General features: G+C 39.2%; 1 protein-coding gene across 1 annotated transcript in view; it reads left to right on the forward strand.

Moving 5' to 3' along the window:
* The first annotated feature begins 7,507 nt into the window (after window positions 1–7,507).
* The window catches only part of kcnk9 (potassium channel, subfamily K, member 9), a 91,191-nt gene continuing 82,683 nt past the window's right edge, over window positions 7,508–16,015 (forward strand). Inside the window, exon 1 of the mRNA XM_028461642.1 lies at window positions 7,508–9,012. Within this exon, the coding sequence (XP_028317443.1) occupies window positions 8,409–9,012 (604 nt within the window). The 5' untranslated portion in view covers window positions 7,508–8,408. The remainder of the gene's footprint in view (window positions 9,013–16,015) is intronic.

The following is a 16,015-nucleotide window of genomic DNA, read 5'->3' on the forward strand; positions in this document are numbered from 1 at the left end:
GTAAAAATAGCAATCTTGCTGGAACTACCAGTAATATGACATATTATAAATAATTGCTCTGGAAGGAAAAGCAATAAATATATTGATATCATTATAAGAACTTTGCTGTTGTTTAAACCAAAGGTTGAGCAAAATGTTTGATAATGTTTTTACCAGAGAACATGTATCTGATAATAGTAGTTGATGTTGCAGTAAGGGTCAGACTCACATAGGCTCTCTGCTGGTCTGGTGTCTGAGTCTGGCTGCTGTTGATGGTTCATGAATTTTGCCCTGCAAAGTGCAGCCGTCAGAACAGATTTCTTGGTGCGAGTGTGTGACGAGTGTGGAGCTACAGTAAGGACGGCATCATTACCATAGCGACTAATCGCAACGGTTGCTGTTAATAAACTTTCCTCTCGCAGCAACTCCAGAATTGCCTCAGAAGTTCTGTAGGTGGGCTGAAGACATGAGAACAACAGGCTAAATATAGAGTGACTCCAGATCCAGACACAGAATCATTAGTGGAGCTGTTGTATTTGAGTGATGCATTGGAAAAGCCACTGTGGTCGACGTTCTGGGTTTCTGCTGCTGGCACTCAGGCTTCTTCCAGAGACCAGCGTGTTCCACTTTGTTTACTGTCAGCCAAAATTAGACCAATGAAAGGGGAACAACATTCCTGATGTACTTTGTGGTTAACCATTAAAAGCTTTGCAGAGGGAAATAATCTCAAAATGCACCAATGATAGTCAACCTAATGTGATATCATTAAATCAAAAGTTAACAGAAGCTTTTTTATTAGATTTTGAAAAGTCTGTGGGTTCTGGGTGGAAATAAAGCTCGGCACAAAACTTTTCAAGTGAATTTCAAAGTAAGTGCACCAATAGAATACATCCCTATAGCTGCCTTAATACAGTAGCTTGGCTACTGTGTACAGTGTGAAACATGATACAATGCTGGCAGTGAGAGGCGGTGCTGGATGCTTCTTGAGTGTTTTTTGTCATTGTATATCAGAGAAGGAAAAAGAGCAACAAGTATGATATGTAAGGTTTGAAGTTTAACATATACTGTATATCTAAGCAGTCCCTGACTTCAATATTTGTGTGTTATAATGTAATTAAACACTGACCAAATGCAACAAAGAAGAATGGGGAAAAAAAGTGATTTGTGCTATTTTATGTTGAAATAAACACATTGACAAACAATATATAATTTTAGAACTCCATCATTTCTCACAAAAAAGAAAAAAACTTACATTTCTAAAGCTTAGAACAAATAGGTCATTGGACTCATGTAGCTTACACTTAGCACTTACCTTAAACATAAACATAGCATCACCATGGCAACATACTGTACTCAGTTATTCCTAATGAAACATAAAATCCCTGAACTGAACTGTAATACTAACAACAATAATAATAGTATTTGTAGCAATAATAATAGCAATAATAATAATTCTCTGAATATACTGTGAGGTTTTACACTGAAATTGTACAAATAGAAAGAAAATGAGCAGTTATGAAATTCTCCTTCTAGAAAGGGTTTAAAATAAAATAACAATTCCTAGTTAACATTCAGTGGTTCATTTTTTATTTTTTAATAATTTCACCTAAATTCAAAGACGTTTAACTGCTGTTAGAATCGATAGAGTCCCATTTCTTTCTGAATAGAGTTTGTATGTTTTCTTTGGGTGTGAATAATTTCCCCCTGAGAACTCTAACTACCTCCCAGTCTAAAAATAAACATGTTGTAGAGCAGATAAAAATAAACATTATAAAACCCCATATTTTATTGCTTTCATTTGTTAATTTTCCTCTCTCAAGTACCCCCTGTAGTGCCATTACGTACCCCTAGGGGTACATTTCTCCATTTCTCTTCTTGCACTTGACGAAGGTGGTCACCATTTTTTCTCTGCTCCCTCTCTGACACTTACCTGCCCTTCCTGATGCTTGTTTTTTTTTTTTGTTTTTTTTGTGAATCTAATAGGAGCCTCTCTTTACATCCAAATTTATATATATAAAAAAAAAAAAATTGAAAATATGGAATTGATCAGTTGGTCTCTCAATGCAATCTATGTTTTCAACAAAAAGAATGGGCCCGCCGGTCTGGATGAAACATTTGCTGCTGGATACACGTTTGACTCCTGGCAAAGGGTCGTGTGTCTGTCCATTTTCTCCGTTGAGGATGTGGAAAACATCTACATTGAAATTATGGTAGCAGGCATGCTGCTGATTGGAGCTGGCAGCTTTTTGACCTATTGCAAAGTCCGTATTACGCTGGCAGCTGTTTGGGGAAGGCTGCCAGTCATTTGTGATGTATTGTGCAGGGCTCTTAATACTCAGACTAATGTGATGAACAAACTCAAAAGAACATTTACATGTATTTTGAAATCAAATTGGAGAAATTAAATGCTCGGCTGCGAGTTAAGGTCACTTTATTGGATTACTGCTGGGGACCAGGACTCAAGCCAACCAAAATTGTACTAGCTTGAATCAAATACAAATCGCTTATCATCATTGGCTCCCACAGCCAGCCGCCCAAGGCTGTCTCTTACTTACCTAAATGTTTGTGTAGACATGATGCTCCATCTGCCTCATCTACCTACCAAGGTCATCACACGTCATCTGACTGAATCAGAATGAAGCGAAGGGATTATATATTATATCGTTGGTCCTCAGTTTTTGTTGTGACTGTGTTTGTTTTTGGTGCTTTTACGCTGATGACTTTTTTTTCCGAGTTTAACACTATGCTCCCCAATAGGGAACTCAGTTTAGGACCTGCCTTTTTCCCTCTCCCTTTCCTTCTGTTTTCCCACTTTTTATCTAAATACGGGGCGCTGCCCATGTGGCGATCCACAGTTCTCCTGCTCCTGTCCCCCCATGTTATGTGATTGTCTTTTCATGTTCATGGACAGGATGAAACTGTGCTAATGGCCCCACAGGGATATATAGCTTTTTCTGATTCTGATACATGTTATAGGGAGTTTGTAAGTTGATGGTGACAGTGAATGTGTCATCGTTGGCTTTGTTGGTATTTTATGATAAATCAATGGCCATACTTGAATAAACATTTCCTTGTATCCTCAGTGAGTCCATGCTGAACATTTTAGGGTTATAGGGTTTATATACAGCATATGTTTTGTCTATAAAAAAACAATGATAGACATGCAGACAGAACAAATACAATATGTCTGTATCCTTGGAAGAGAATTTGTGTTATTGTTTGAACTTAAGAGAAAGGACACACTCTCCTTAAATGGTAATACAGACCAAATCAGTTTAAAAACAACACAGCTTCTTTGTCATCTCAGGTCATTTCATTACACTTATCATTAAGAGAAAAGATTTATAGATGGATGAATACTGATGATGATGGATGAGAAAGCTGTACAGCAGTCTGAATAACAAAAGGACATCCTGATTTTTTTTAATGATGAATGCAGTAATTATCAAAACTGAATTGACGTTTCACTGTACGCTACCAGTCTTTTTCTAATCCTCATCACACAGTTCAACATTCACTTTTATCCCATTTTTAATTAACAATTGATTCTTGAAGCTGTGCTTATGGTTCAACAGGCAGAGCTGGCAAACGGCGGTTGGTGCTGCCTCATGTTTTCAAGCATCAACCACAGTCAGAGCCTCTGATATGAGCCATAAGAAACAACACAGAACAGAAAGACTAGGCTACAGGAAAAGACAAGGAAAGCTTCAAAAAAGTTAAGAAAGCAAAGTTATATCATTGAAATAAAATCTATAAATTCAGAATAAGAAATCAAAAGTTCATACAGTATGAAAAACATATTCTACTTTCTATTGTATGCCTTTGATGGACTTTTGTTATGTCAAAAACCATCCTAAACGTCTCTGAACTAATTCATTACCCTTGGAAATGCGCAAAGTCTAAATAGTGCAATAAAAACTAGTAATGAAAACACCTGAATTTCGAAAAACATTCAAATATCGCAAAAAAGTTTTTACGATTTCATGAGGAGGAATTTCAGACATTTCAATATTGAGATGTGTTGCAAAAACACTATGAAAACTCTATTTTCACAAATACACATCAAAAAACGTGACGTTTATGGTCACATGACCACTTACCAAAAATAGAGGAGACCCAGACATTTCTAAGCATTATATTTTAAAATTAGACGTGAAACAACAAAGGAATACAGAGTGTCGTCTTCCTGCAGCGAAGTCTTGTGGGATGAGATTTCATGGGAGTTACGAGGCTCCTCCCCAAAACAACATTCAATGGAAACACATTCAAAGCGCAATTATACTTTGTCGACATTTAGAAATATCGCTTTTGTTTTGCAAAAATCTGTAATGGAAACCCAGCTACTGATTCAGATAACTGTGAATATCTGGCTAAGATGATATTTGACGCTGGCGGAGGTTTGCACTCTCTTAATTCTGTTTTTATTTTGTAGCTACTAGTGCAGTGCCCGTAGGAAGTCTGTATTCATACATGCATGGGCAGACTTTATATATACAGTCTGCCCATGTATGTATGAATACATACATATGTAGGTGTTTGTGTACATGTTCTGTATGTATATATGTATGTACTTGTGCAACCGGACACATGTGTGTGTACATTGATATACGTAAAATTTTGTACATAACCTGTTCCCCTTTTATAACACTCATAACTTAATTGTAAATTTTGTTCCACATATGTATAGTGAAAGCCTATTTTTATTTTATATTTTTTTATGTTATGTTATTGTTTTGCACATCACAAATGTAGCTATTGTTTAACATTTAATCTTTTCGTGCGTACATCGTTCTATGTGACACTTGCTTTGGCAATGTAAGCCTGTTTCTCAGCGACGCTGCAGGTCTAAATCTGCTGTCACGTGAAGTCCGTCGACTAAGGCGGTGGGGCTTTGGGGTGGTGCTCTCCAGTGATTGGCTCTGGAGCGCACGTGACTGTGGTGGCTCCCTTCCATGGACAATATTTACTGATTAAATACTTTATTAAAGGTATCACTGCAGTCCAAACAAATCCCACAAACAAACAAACACCCTTGAACCAAGCAGCAGCCATGTTGAAACTCTCAGGGCTGTCTGATCCTGATCCGCAGAGATATTTGCGGAACACGTACGCACACGCACACACGCACACGCACACGCACACACACACACACAGACACACACACACACACACACACGCACACACACACACACACACACACACACACACACACACACACACACACACACACACACACACACACACACACACACACACACACACACACAGACAAACAGATTACTTGCTTTTATAGAGAGATCATGACAGAACATCTGCATGGCATTACAGCAGTTTTTTTATTCCAATGAACCAACCATAATATATATATATATTTTTTTTTTTTTTTTTTATTCAGTTTATTTTCGACACATGGTTACATTCACTTTTTTTTTTTTTTTTTTTTACATTTTTTGTATATATATATATATATATATATATATATATATATATATATATATATATATATATATATATATAATCAATGTATTCATTTTCTGACCCGTTTATTCTTGTTCATTTCTACAACTTCTTGTTCATTTCATGCTTCGGTGCAACTCTGTCATATTTGGACAAATGTCCACACAATGACAGACAGGTTCATATATTGTCTGGAATTCACATCATTCACATGCACCGTGTGCCCTAAGCTGATGACACGCTTTCATGGTTGTGTTTACTGATCATCCAACCTTATTCATCGACGTCACATTGTGGGTCATGTTACTAGAACATCTCTTTGATTCATTTTTCAATTGTCAATTTTTTTGTGTTCATACAGAAACTGACCTATTTATAAAGAACTCCTTGTCAAATGTATTTCTAAGACTTTGGTTATGGTAGGGTGGGGTCGAGGATCAGATGACTTTGTTGCAACAGTTGATAGTGTGTTGTGGTCAAAGAGCTTTTTGTTTAAAGAGCACAACAAAATGAAGCAGATGGTTAAACAATCAGCTTTGTAAACAAAAGTCCATCCCCAGATGACTCTGAATCGTGAGCATTTACAAAGAGAATAGAGTGACGGACACACGGCACCATTCACAATCTAACAAGGTTCATTTAGCCTTGTTAGATTTAGTTGGATCATGACATAGAGGGAATGAACATTAAAAGGCATCACAATGAAAGGAAAACCACATGCATGCAAGGAGAAAACACCACCAGGCTAACATTGCTTATGGTGCATTCGATCAAAAGGCCTGCACCCTAACCCTGTGTTAAAAATGGTCTGTCTTTAACACGCTTATCATTACAATTTATTTAACTCTAACGGGCATATTTGGTCATGAAGAGAAATAATGATACCACAAGAAATAATGAAAACCATGATTGGGTAAGTTTGCACTCATTTGTACCCATAGCACAGTAAGCCATCCAAAAACGACTGTATCAAATAATACATTTGTTAGGCTTTATTCCCATTCTCTGAAACTTATTTATCCACGGGGGTCAATCATGCATAGTTTAGGCAGTCTGTAGTAAGTTTGGTCCAACTTCCATGGAGGGCAATGATAAGACAGAGGAGGTGAGCAGACCACTGGCTCATCCTGTGGATAGCAACAGGGGTAGACTGGCCATCTGGCATACCGGGCATCATTCTGGTGGGCCATCAACGCAAAGTGGGCCGGCTTGTTTTTTTTTTTTTTGTTTGTTTTTGACAATCAAGTGAAGGCAGACATGGTAACAGGTGGCCAAAAATGGTCCAAAAGTGGCAAATACAAGGCAAGAAAAGAGTGTAAAGTGAATAAATGGGCCAAAAGCAGACAAAAAGGGCCAAAAAATGGGCAAATAAAGAGGAACCAGGTGGTATGTAATGGCAAAGGGTAGCTTAAAAGGACAAAATGTGGTAAGTGAAAAAGGGCAACAATGTGAAGCAAAAAGAGGCCAAATGTAGGAAATAAAGGAAACAAGAGTTTTTTTTTATTGGGCAAAATGTAGCTTATTTTTGATTAAAAGTGGCCAAAAAAGATAAAGAAAGGATACCAAAGTGTCAAAAAAACTTGCAAAAATGGACAATAATAATAATAATTTAAAAAAATTAATTAAAAAAAATAGATATTTAGCAGGTCAGAAAATGTGCTATTGAAACTTAAAACAAAGGATATACAAAACTTATAACCAAGCTTAAACGTAAGTGTGTTAAAATAGGCACTTAGTATATTTTCCTTTAAACTTCTAAGACAAATAAACATATAACATTGATTGATATCACTAATCGTTCTGAGGAAATTGATAACTGAGAAAATACCAGGTCTTTCATCTTCAGGTTTTCGGACTTATTTTGTGTAGTAAACATTTCAAATCCTGGTTGTTTAGGCCATTTTCAGAGTGTTTTCTCTTTTCTCTGTTTGCATGCACCTACTAGAAGAAAAAAACAACCAAGTTGGCTGCGCTTTTACGCAGCAGCATCACCGTTTATTCCAGCAGCTTTCAGCACCATGGACAGCGCGCCTCCATTTGCCGCTGAGCGCAGCGTGGTGAGCTCGATCCGTTTACAGAAATCCCACACTGAGGGATTCATCCTGGACTCATCAGAAAGCTGTGTGTGTAAGGAGTAGGAGTGGTCACCGTGGGAGTGGTCGCCCTGTGCGCAGAGCAGAACAGAGCAGAGAGTGGAGATCAGGCTGTGGCTGTGGTGCTGCTGCTGAGGGGAAGCTTTGAGGAGTGGGTGATCACAGATGGAATGATTCGTGACACTTTGAGTAAAGAGAAGCCACAGGAGGACCAACGCGCACTAGTGTGGACACATCATGGAGATACTTCAAAATACGCACGGTTCGTGACGCACCAGACTGGACCAAACACCATCCATTAATTATCTCCTTTCTCTGATGCAGAAGTGATTGAACGCGCTCTGGCGCGTGCTTGGTGTGCACAATGGAGAGTTTGATCAACTCTGCCCCTCCTTTAAAGTAATCTTCCTCCTCCGCCTCATCACTTGGAGTTGTGTTTTTGTTTCCTTTTGGGATTGTTTACCTCAACGCTGTGACAAACACTGGTTGATGATGGATTTCTTTTAATGAGGACGCGTGACATGTCCTGACTCTGTTACTGTGACCCTCCCATCGCCTGGACGACTCAGCACGTTTTTGATGAGGTTTCATTGTAATTGGGACAAAGATTTGATGATCTATAGATGACAGTACGTTGATGTTTGTCATTCTACAGGTGGAGAGATGGAGGCAGAAATGAGGCCAGGTGAGGATACACTGAAAATGTTTCTGTTCAGCTGAAACTAAGACAACATGCGGGAAGACAATATGTTGTGCATTTGTTCACATCGCGAAGTTTGACAAAAGGAAAAAGGATCTTAAAGTGCTGACTTTGTTTGGAAACTGTAAGTCAGATCAGTGCATTTGCTCGTGGAACCAGAGACGGGCAGCCGGTGGTTGATGGCACTGCGCACCGGGAGGACTTGGTTTGGGCAGGTCTTGCGCAGGGTCTCTCGACTGCAGGGCTCCTGGTCCAGGCGATCCAGCAGTCTACTGTGTCTCTCTGCGAACCAGGAGCAGGATCTGGGAGTGCGTCACCGGGATTACTATACGCCAGGAGACCTCCACCTGCGCACCAGCTCCGGTCACTGTCACCGGAGTGCACCTCTCTGCGCCCGCGCCTCCGGCCCCTGCCTACACGGCTTTCCTCGCGCCCGCTCCCGCGCCTTCCCGGGAAACACGAGGGGACATGAACCCCTCGGTCGCCGGCTCCTGTTGGTCATGAAGCGGCAAAACGTGCGGACCTTGTCCCTGATCATCTGCACGTTCACGTACCTGCTGGTCGGGGCCGCTGTCTTTGACGCGCTGGAGTCCGACTTTGAAATGCGTGAGAAGGAGCAGCTGGAAGCGGAGGAGAAGCGTCTCCAGGGGAAATACAACATCAGTGAGGATGACTACCGCAAGCTGGAGAGCATCATCATGGAGGCTGAGCCCCACAGAGCCGGGGTGCAGTGGAAATTTGCAGGTTCCTTTTACTTTGCCATCACGGTGATCACCACCATAGGTAAGCCTGTGTGTGTTTAAAATCCACACACTTTGGTTGACAATCACACTGTGTTTGAATCAGGCCATCCATACACACAGATCCTAAAGTTTTAAGCAACACGTTGCTGTGCGTCACGGAGCTGTAGATCTCACCACCGCTCAAAGCGCAGCATCACATAGGCGACTTTAGAACAAAAACTAAACCAAGTGCGCAAAACCACGTGGTTTGGTGCACTCCTCAGCGCTTTGACGCACACAGCCGGACCAGTTTCAAACTCAAGGCCCGGGGGCCAAATCCGGCCCTTTTGGCGCCTCCAATGTGTCCCGCAGGAGAAAGTACACATGACGATATGAATCAATGTGTAAATGACCAACTCATACCTCAGTCCCTCCAAATACACACATTTAATGAAACTCCACCATATTTGCAGGGCTCACAGTTATTTTCCCCCATGTTTATATCACATGATAGTCTTATTTATTTATTTATCCCAACGTTTTTCCAAAACCCTGCAAATTTTCTTCAAATCATTCCACAAAATGTCCCCAAATTAAATTAAAATTGGTCATAAAAATCTAAGACCTTCACATACTGCTTGGATACTGTCGGTGCCTTCCAATACTTTACATATCATTTTTAAGCAGAACTATATACGTAAGTTATAGACACAATAATGTGAGAAACTGCTTGTTTTCTCTGCCTATCTGCGGCCCACATGAGATCAAACTGGTTAATATCTGACCCCAGCAGTAGCGGATATCTCACTAAAACAGTCTGGAGGAGAGAATAGCATTTGGTCATCATTAAGGTTGATTTATAAAAAGAACCAGGAGCTGCTGCATGGTTGAAGAAACAGCTCCTACACATGTAACATCTAAACTCTAAACTGCAACACAGCTGTTCACTGGTGTTTATACAGTATAGCTGTTGTTGTGAACATGAATGTACACCAGAAACTAAGATTTCTCCTGAAATATATTCACTTCCTGCAGGGAACCGGACAATTCGATCTCATTTCTTGTTTTGTCCTGTTATTCTGTCCTGTGATGGTAGGCCTTTTTTTTTTAATGTACCTTAACTTATCTGAGTTTTGCCACAAACTGTTATCAGTCAGATCCAGCTGAGAGGTGCACTCGTCTTAATATTAAAGAGGTTCATAAAATGACTGCATTTCTTTAAATCTTCAAAATATATATTTTTAAAGCTCTCTGTTCACTAACTACAAACAGATCAGTTCATTTTCACTGAGGTTATTGTAAATCCAATTCATTTAGAACAATAAGATATGATATCCCCCATGTCAGCAGATGGCAGAGGTTTGCTCATCACAGCTTTATTTTAATTTTATTTTAACCACATGCAACACAGACAATTACAGAGAAAAATGCACAAGATCATAGACAGTATTTAAGAATCATATACATTATAATACAGTAAGTGTGTGTATGTGTGTGATATTATAATAATTAAAATGATAATATTGGTATTATGCTATGTGTGGGTGAGGGGAGGAGACAACAATTTAATAATAGACAAATATGTGGGGGAAAAGAATGATATATATATATATATATATATATATATATCACACATATATATATACACGTACAAAATAGATATAATGAACTTGCGAGAAGAGAGGGAAAACGAGACAAAAAAGATAATTAAATCAAAATAAATAAATAATAAAAATAATAATGATCATAATAATAATAAAAATAGATAAATAAAAGGAAGGGGATCAATGATACTTTCAACCTGGAACCCGTCGTCCAGGTGAACTGATGGGGCCAGGCTGGAACCCAGCTTTAATATAGTATTTATTAAACTATTTCATGGGATGAAGGACTTTTATCAAGGTGTGTCATTACTATGATTTATTACACCAAAGTGTTCCATGTCCACGTCTGACGTGTGATGAAAACAGCCCCTTTGTTAAAGTTTATTGTAGAAATTATAACCAGTTTTTGGTTTATTAATAACACAATATACTATTATTAAGCTCCACAATATTTTCTTAATAATTCAATTTCAAAATCATTTTGGAGGAGTCAGTGGAAGTTGTTAAATATATTTCATCATGAACATCAAACAATAAAAACAAAGGAAGACGACCTGCCTTTTCTCTGTTACAGCAGTCAGTTAAAGGTTATACAAGCTGACTTTTAGCTTGCTGGACCGGTGGGTGGGTGGGTGGGTGTAGAGGGAGTGGAAAAGCGAGGGGGTGGGGGGGAACTAATGCACCACCAGGCCTGTCCTCCAGTTTGCCAGGCAACACTTTAAAAGCAAAGAGCGCTTGGTGGATCCACTGTTTCCAGGCTGCAGCGCTGAGATCCTCCATTGTAATATTCATGCTGTGTGAAGTGGTCGCTCTCACTGCAGCTGACGCCGAGTCCTCCTCTGCAGGGAAACACAGGGTTTCATCTGTTCTTCCTGCATAAATAACATGAACAGGTTCAGAACGACATATACAAGTTTTCACCTTTGAAATGTGACAGCGTTCGACCTTTATGCAACTTGACAAAAAAAAAAAAAAAAAAAAGAAAGTAAAGCATCAGACGTGGGAGCACAGAAGGACACAGGTGGTTGGGATCATGTTGGGCATCAGTGGAGTGAACTCTCAGCAGTACTACATCCATTTAACACAGCTGTGGCTGTGATAAAGAAAAGAAAGAGGACTGAGATTTCATTGATTAAAAAATAAATAAATAAATACCTGTGTGTGTGTGTGTTAGTTTTACTATCCATGTCTTATAACTCATAACGTGTGTTAGTCTCAAGCTGTGTTTCCTTTACCCTTGGAAATGTGCAAAATCTAAATAGCGCAATAAAAACTGGTAATGGAAACACCTGAATTTTGAAAAAAAAAAAAAAAAACACTGAAATTTGCTAAAAAGTTTTTACGCTTTCATGAAGAGGAATTTCAGATGTTGGATATTGAAATGTGTCGCAAAAGCTAAACGCAAACACCTTTTCTACAAATACATACCTGGTCACATGACCTCTTAACATGGCGCAGTACGTGTAAACAGAAGGGGAGACTGGGACATTTCGTAGCATTATACTTAAAAATGATTAAGGCCACATTAGACGTGAAACAACAAATGAATACAGAGTGTTATAAGGAGGCTCTGAGCGTCCATCTTTCTGCAGCAACATTCCAGGATGAAATTTCACGGGAATTACGAGGCTCCTGTTCAAAACATCCTGCAATGGAAACACGTTCAAAACGCAATTATATCTTGTCCACTTTTAGAAATATCGCTTTTATTTTGCGAAAATCTGTAATGGAAACCCAGCTACTGGGCGCACGGTGGATTAGTGGTTAGCACGTCTGCCTCACAGCAAGAAGGTTCTGAGTTGGACACCTGAGTCCTTTCTGTGTGGAGTTTGCATGTTCTCCCTGTGCTGCGTGGGTTTCCTCCGAGTACTCCGGCTTCCTCCCACAATCCAAAAACATGACTGTAAGGTTGATTAGGGTCTCTAAAAATTGCCCATAGGAGTGAATGAGAGTGAGATGGACTGGCGCCCTGTCCAGGGTGTACCCCCGCCCAGCGACCAATGAGAGCCGGATATTGGCACCGGCAGACTCCCACGACCCTGTGAGACAGGAGTAAGTGGGTTTGAAAATGAATGGATGGATGGAATCCTAGCTACTGTGAGTTGAAGTGTATCCCTGTATAAACATTGTTTGTAGCTTGTTTAGTTCTTCCGTAATCAGCAGTTGAATAGAGTTTTACACAAATCACCAGTTTCAGAGCAAAAAGCTGAGAAAACAGGCCTTTTCTATAAAAACATAAAAAATCTCTCAGTGACTTTGAATCAATTGTTTTTGCTTTATTGAAAACTAAAACATCTGAACATTGGTTTCCTTCTCAAAACAAACAACACTAAGACAAGGCTTTTGATGGCAAAATTATTATTATTTTGTATCTCCTCCATCCGTCAATCACACAGACGTCACTTCCTCTTCCTCCCCACATGCTGCAATGACCCGTTTAGCCCGGTTAGTTGATGGTTTTATCTCAATATCGCAACATTATCAATAATCCACTCAGGTCCACATATATTCTGTGTTAGTATGTGGTGTTATGAGCTGCTGGATACTTCACAATATCACTTAATAGCGTAATAATATCCCTCATTATAATATCCCTCGTTTCTGCTTCTTCCTCCTTAGCTAATGGTAGCATCAGTGTCAATTAAAGGTGCACTGCTGCCACCTTCAGGGCACAGTTGGTCACTACATCACATTACGGCTTAGCTATTGATGAGGGACCTCATCAATATCAATAGTATTCTAGTAATCTCCGTGATAAAACTTAATTGATGAGTTTTCTTGTCAATTGTACTGAGGGTTTGGATTTGAAATGACGAATTATCTCGTCACTGGCACTGAGTGAGTTAAATAAAAAAAAACACTGTACTGTATACTACACCATGTATACTACACCATGTAGAGTATACTCCATCATGTATACTAAACCATGTATACTACACCATGTAGAGCAAACTACATCATGTATACTACATTTATACTACATCATGTATACTACATCATTTACACTACATTATGTATACTACATAATGTATACTACACCATGTATACTACACCATGTATACTACATCATGTTTACTACATCATTTATACTACACCATGTATACTACATAATTTATACTACATTATGTATACTACATAATGTATACTACATCATGTATACTACACCATGTATACTACATCATTTATACTACATCATGTATACTACACCATGCAGAGTAAACTACATCATGTATACTACACCATGTAGAGTAAAGTACATCATGTATACTACACCATGTGTACTACATCATTTATACTACACCACGTATACTACACCATGTGTACTACATCATTTATACTACACCACGTATACTACACCATGTGTACTACATCATTTATACTACACCACGTATACTACACCATGTGTACTACATCATTTATACTACACCACGTATACTACACCATGTATACTACATCATGTATACTACACCATGCAGAGTAAACTACATCATGTATACTACACCATGTGTACTACATCATGTATACTACACCACGTATACTACACCATGTATACTACATCATGTATACTACACCAAGCACAACACACGATTTAGTCGAGACTCGGCCTGATCCTAAAAACAGACGCTTTTGAGAGAGAGAGAGATAGGAAAATGAACAAACAAAAACATTAAAAATAAGCGGGGGCTGTCCGCACGGTTGCCATATTAATATACCGACATTCTATCCATATGCAATGCCCCTATTTGGCCAGTTTAGGTGATAGGTCAGTCATTGGTTAGTTTAGGTTCCCTAACTAAGACTAAACTTTACCCTAAACCTTCCCCTAACCCCAGACCTGGCCCTTGTCACTCCCATTCAGTTTTATGTGGAGGAATAAATGGAAGAGGAAACACAAAAGGTAGGAGGGGAAAAGAAGAGGAAACAGGAGAGGATGCGAAAAAGTTAGAAGGGAAGGGAAAGAGAGGGCACATCTTTATCACATCGAGGCCCTGACTGATTTTGGAGCATGGTACCTGGTGTTGCCCATGCATTGCCTTTTCATCCCTACACCAAACTGGATTGGTTGAAGGATCGCTTTCAGGGGATGAATCGAGAAAGTAACCCAAAACCTAAACCCCAAAATTGTTGCGATATTGGGTTATAACCTAACCCTCTAACCCTAAACCTAATCCTAACCCTAACCCTATGACGCTACGTACTTGCACTTTGGTAACCGTATCAATAGCACCGGGGGTTGTCCGTATGGCAACCCTACAAATAGACACTTTCTTAAAAATATGGGCTTTTATAACGTCTATTTTTTAGTTAAAAATGATAATCATAATAATGATGGTAATGATCTTGACTAGAACATGAACTGAAAACACAAGGGTGAGTCTCGGTCCCACACCAGGTGTGAAATGACTGGAAATGACAAAAACTATAGAAATAATTCTATTCAGGAGCCACTGAGTAGTTTCATTCCAACTTTTTACAGAATGAGATTTTTTAAAACGTGTGTTATCACTCTAAACCAAACACCTTCAGATTTGGTAAATTAGCTTTTTAACCCAAACAGTTGCACACAGATGCACAGATTATTATTTGGAGATTCATCCATTCATCCATCCATTGCATTGGGATTCACCTCACTCTATACTTGGATTATTGTATCGCATTACATTTAGCACCTCCATTAATTTTGCTGAAAACACTTGTGCACAGCTTGAGATGGACTGTAAAAACACTCATTGTGAGACTTGGTGTTAATTGGTAGAACTTTCCAAATTAAAATAACAACAGGAGCCACAAGTGGAGATATTGTTCACAAGTTGTTTTAGTCGACAGAACTATGACACGCACTCATCTAGTGCGAGTTCAGCTGAATCTGTATACTCACCAGTCTCTGCATGAGCAGTTTGGACTGGAGGGTATTGGTGCCTCAGGGAGGATTTAAACACAGAATGTGAAAACAATGTGTCTAGAAGTCTGTTTGAGGTCTTTGTGAGTGTTCTGCAGCCTCTGCAATCTTCGTAATAGAGACTGTGCTTGGACTGGTTGAATCAGCCAGTCATCCGTGTCTTTAAGTAGCGATCTCACATCGATTTATCTCTTCCCAGTTCACTGGTTGATAGAAAAGCTGAACTCACACCTTTCATTCAGCAGATTCTGACCTCCACCTCAGAAAAATAACATAGCTGTTCCGTTTCTCTTGCATCAATGCACCAAATGGGTTTGAAATCCTTATTTTAGTGACTGGGAAGTGAAGGACGCTTTGTGTGAAATGACACTTTACAGCTGTGATCAGGAAGTAATTTTAGCTGTGTAAACGATGAGCTGTTTGTGGAAACTAATTAAATTCTATGTCATCATGTGAGACTGTAAAAATAGAGTACAGAGATGTGCATTAAGATTCTCCCTGTGTGCGTGGCTGATGTTTACAGTGGGATTTATCAGTTGGCATGAATCCCAATACAAAAG

The sequence above is a fragment of the Gouania willdenowi genome, chromosome 11 (assembly GCF_900634775.1).
Source record: "Gouania willdenowi chromosome 11, fGouWil2.1, whole genome shotgun sequence".
NCBI lineage: Eukaryota > Metazoa > Chordata > Actinopteri > Blenniiformes > Gobiesocidae > Gouania > Gouania willdenowi.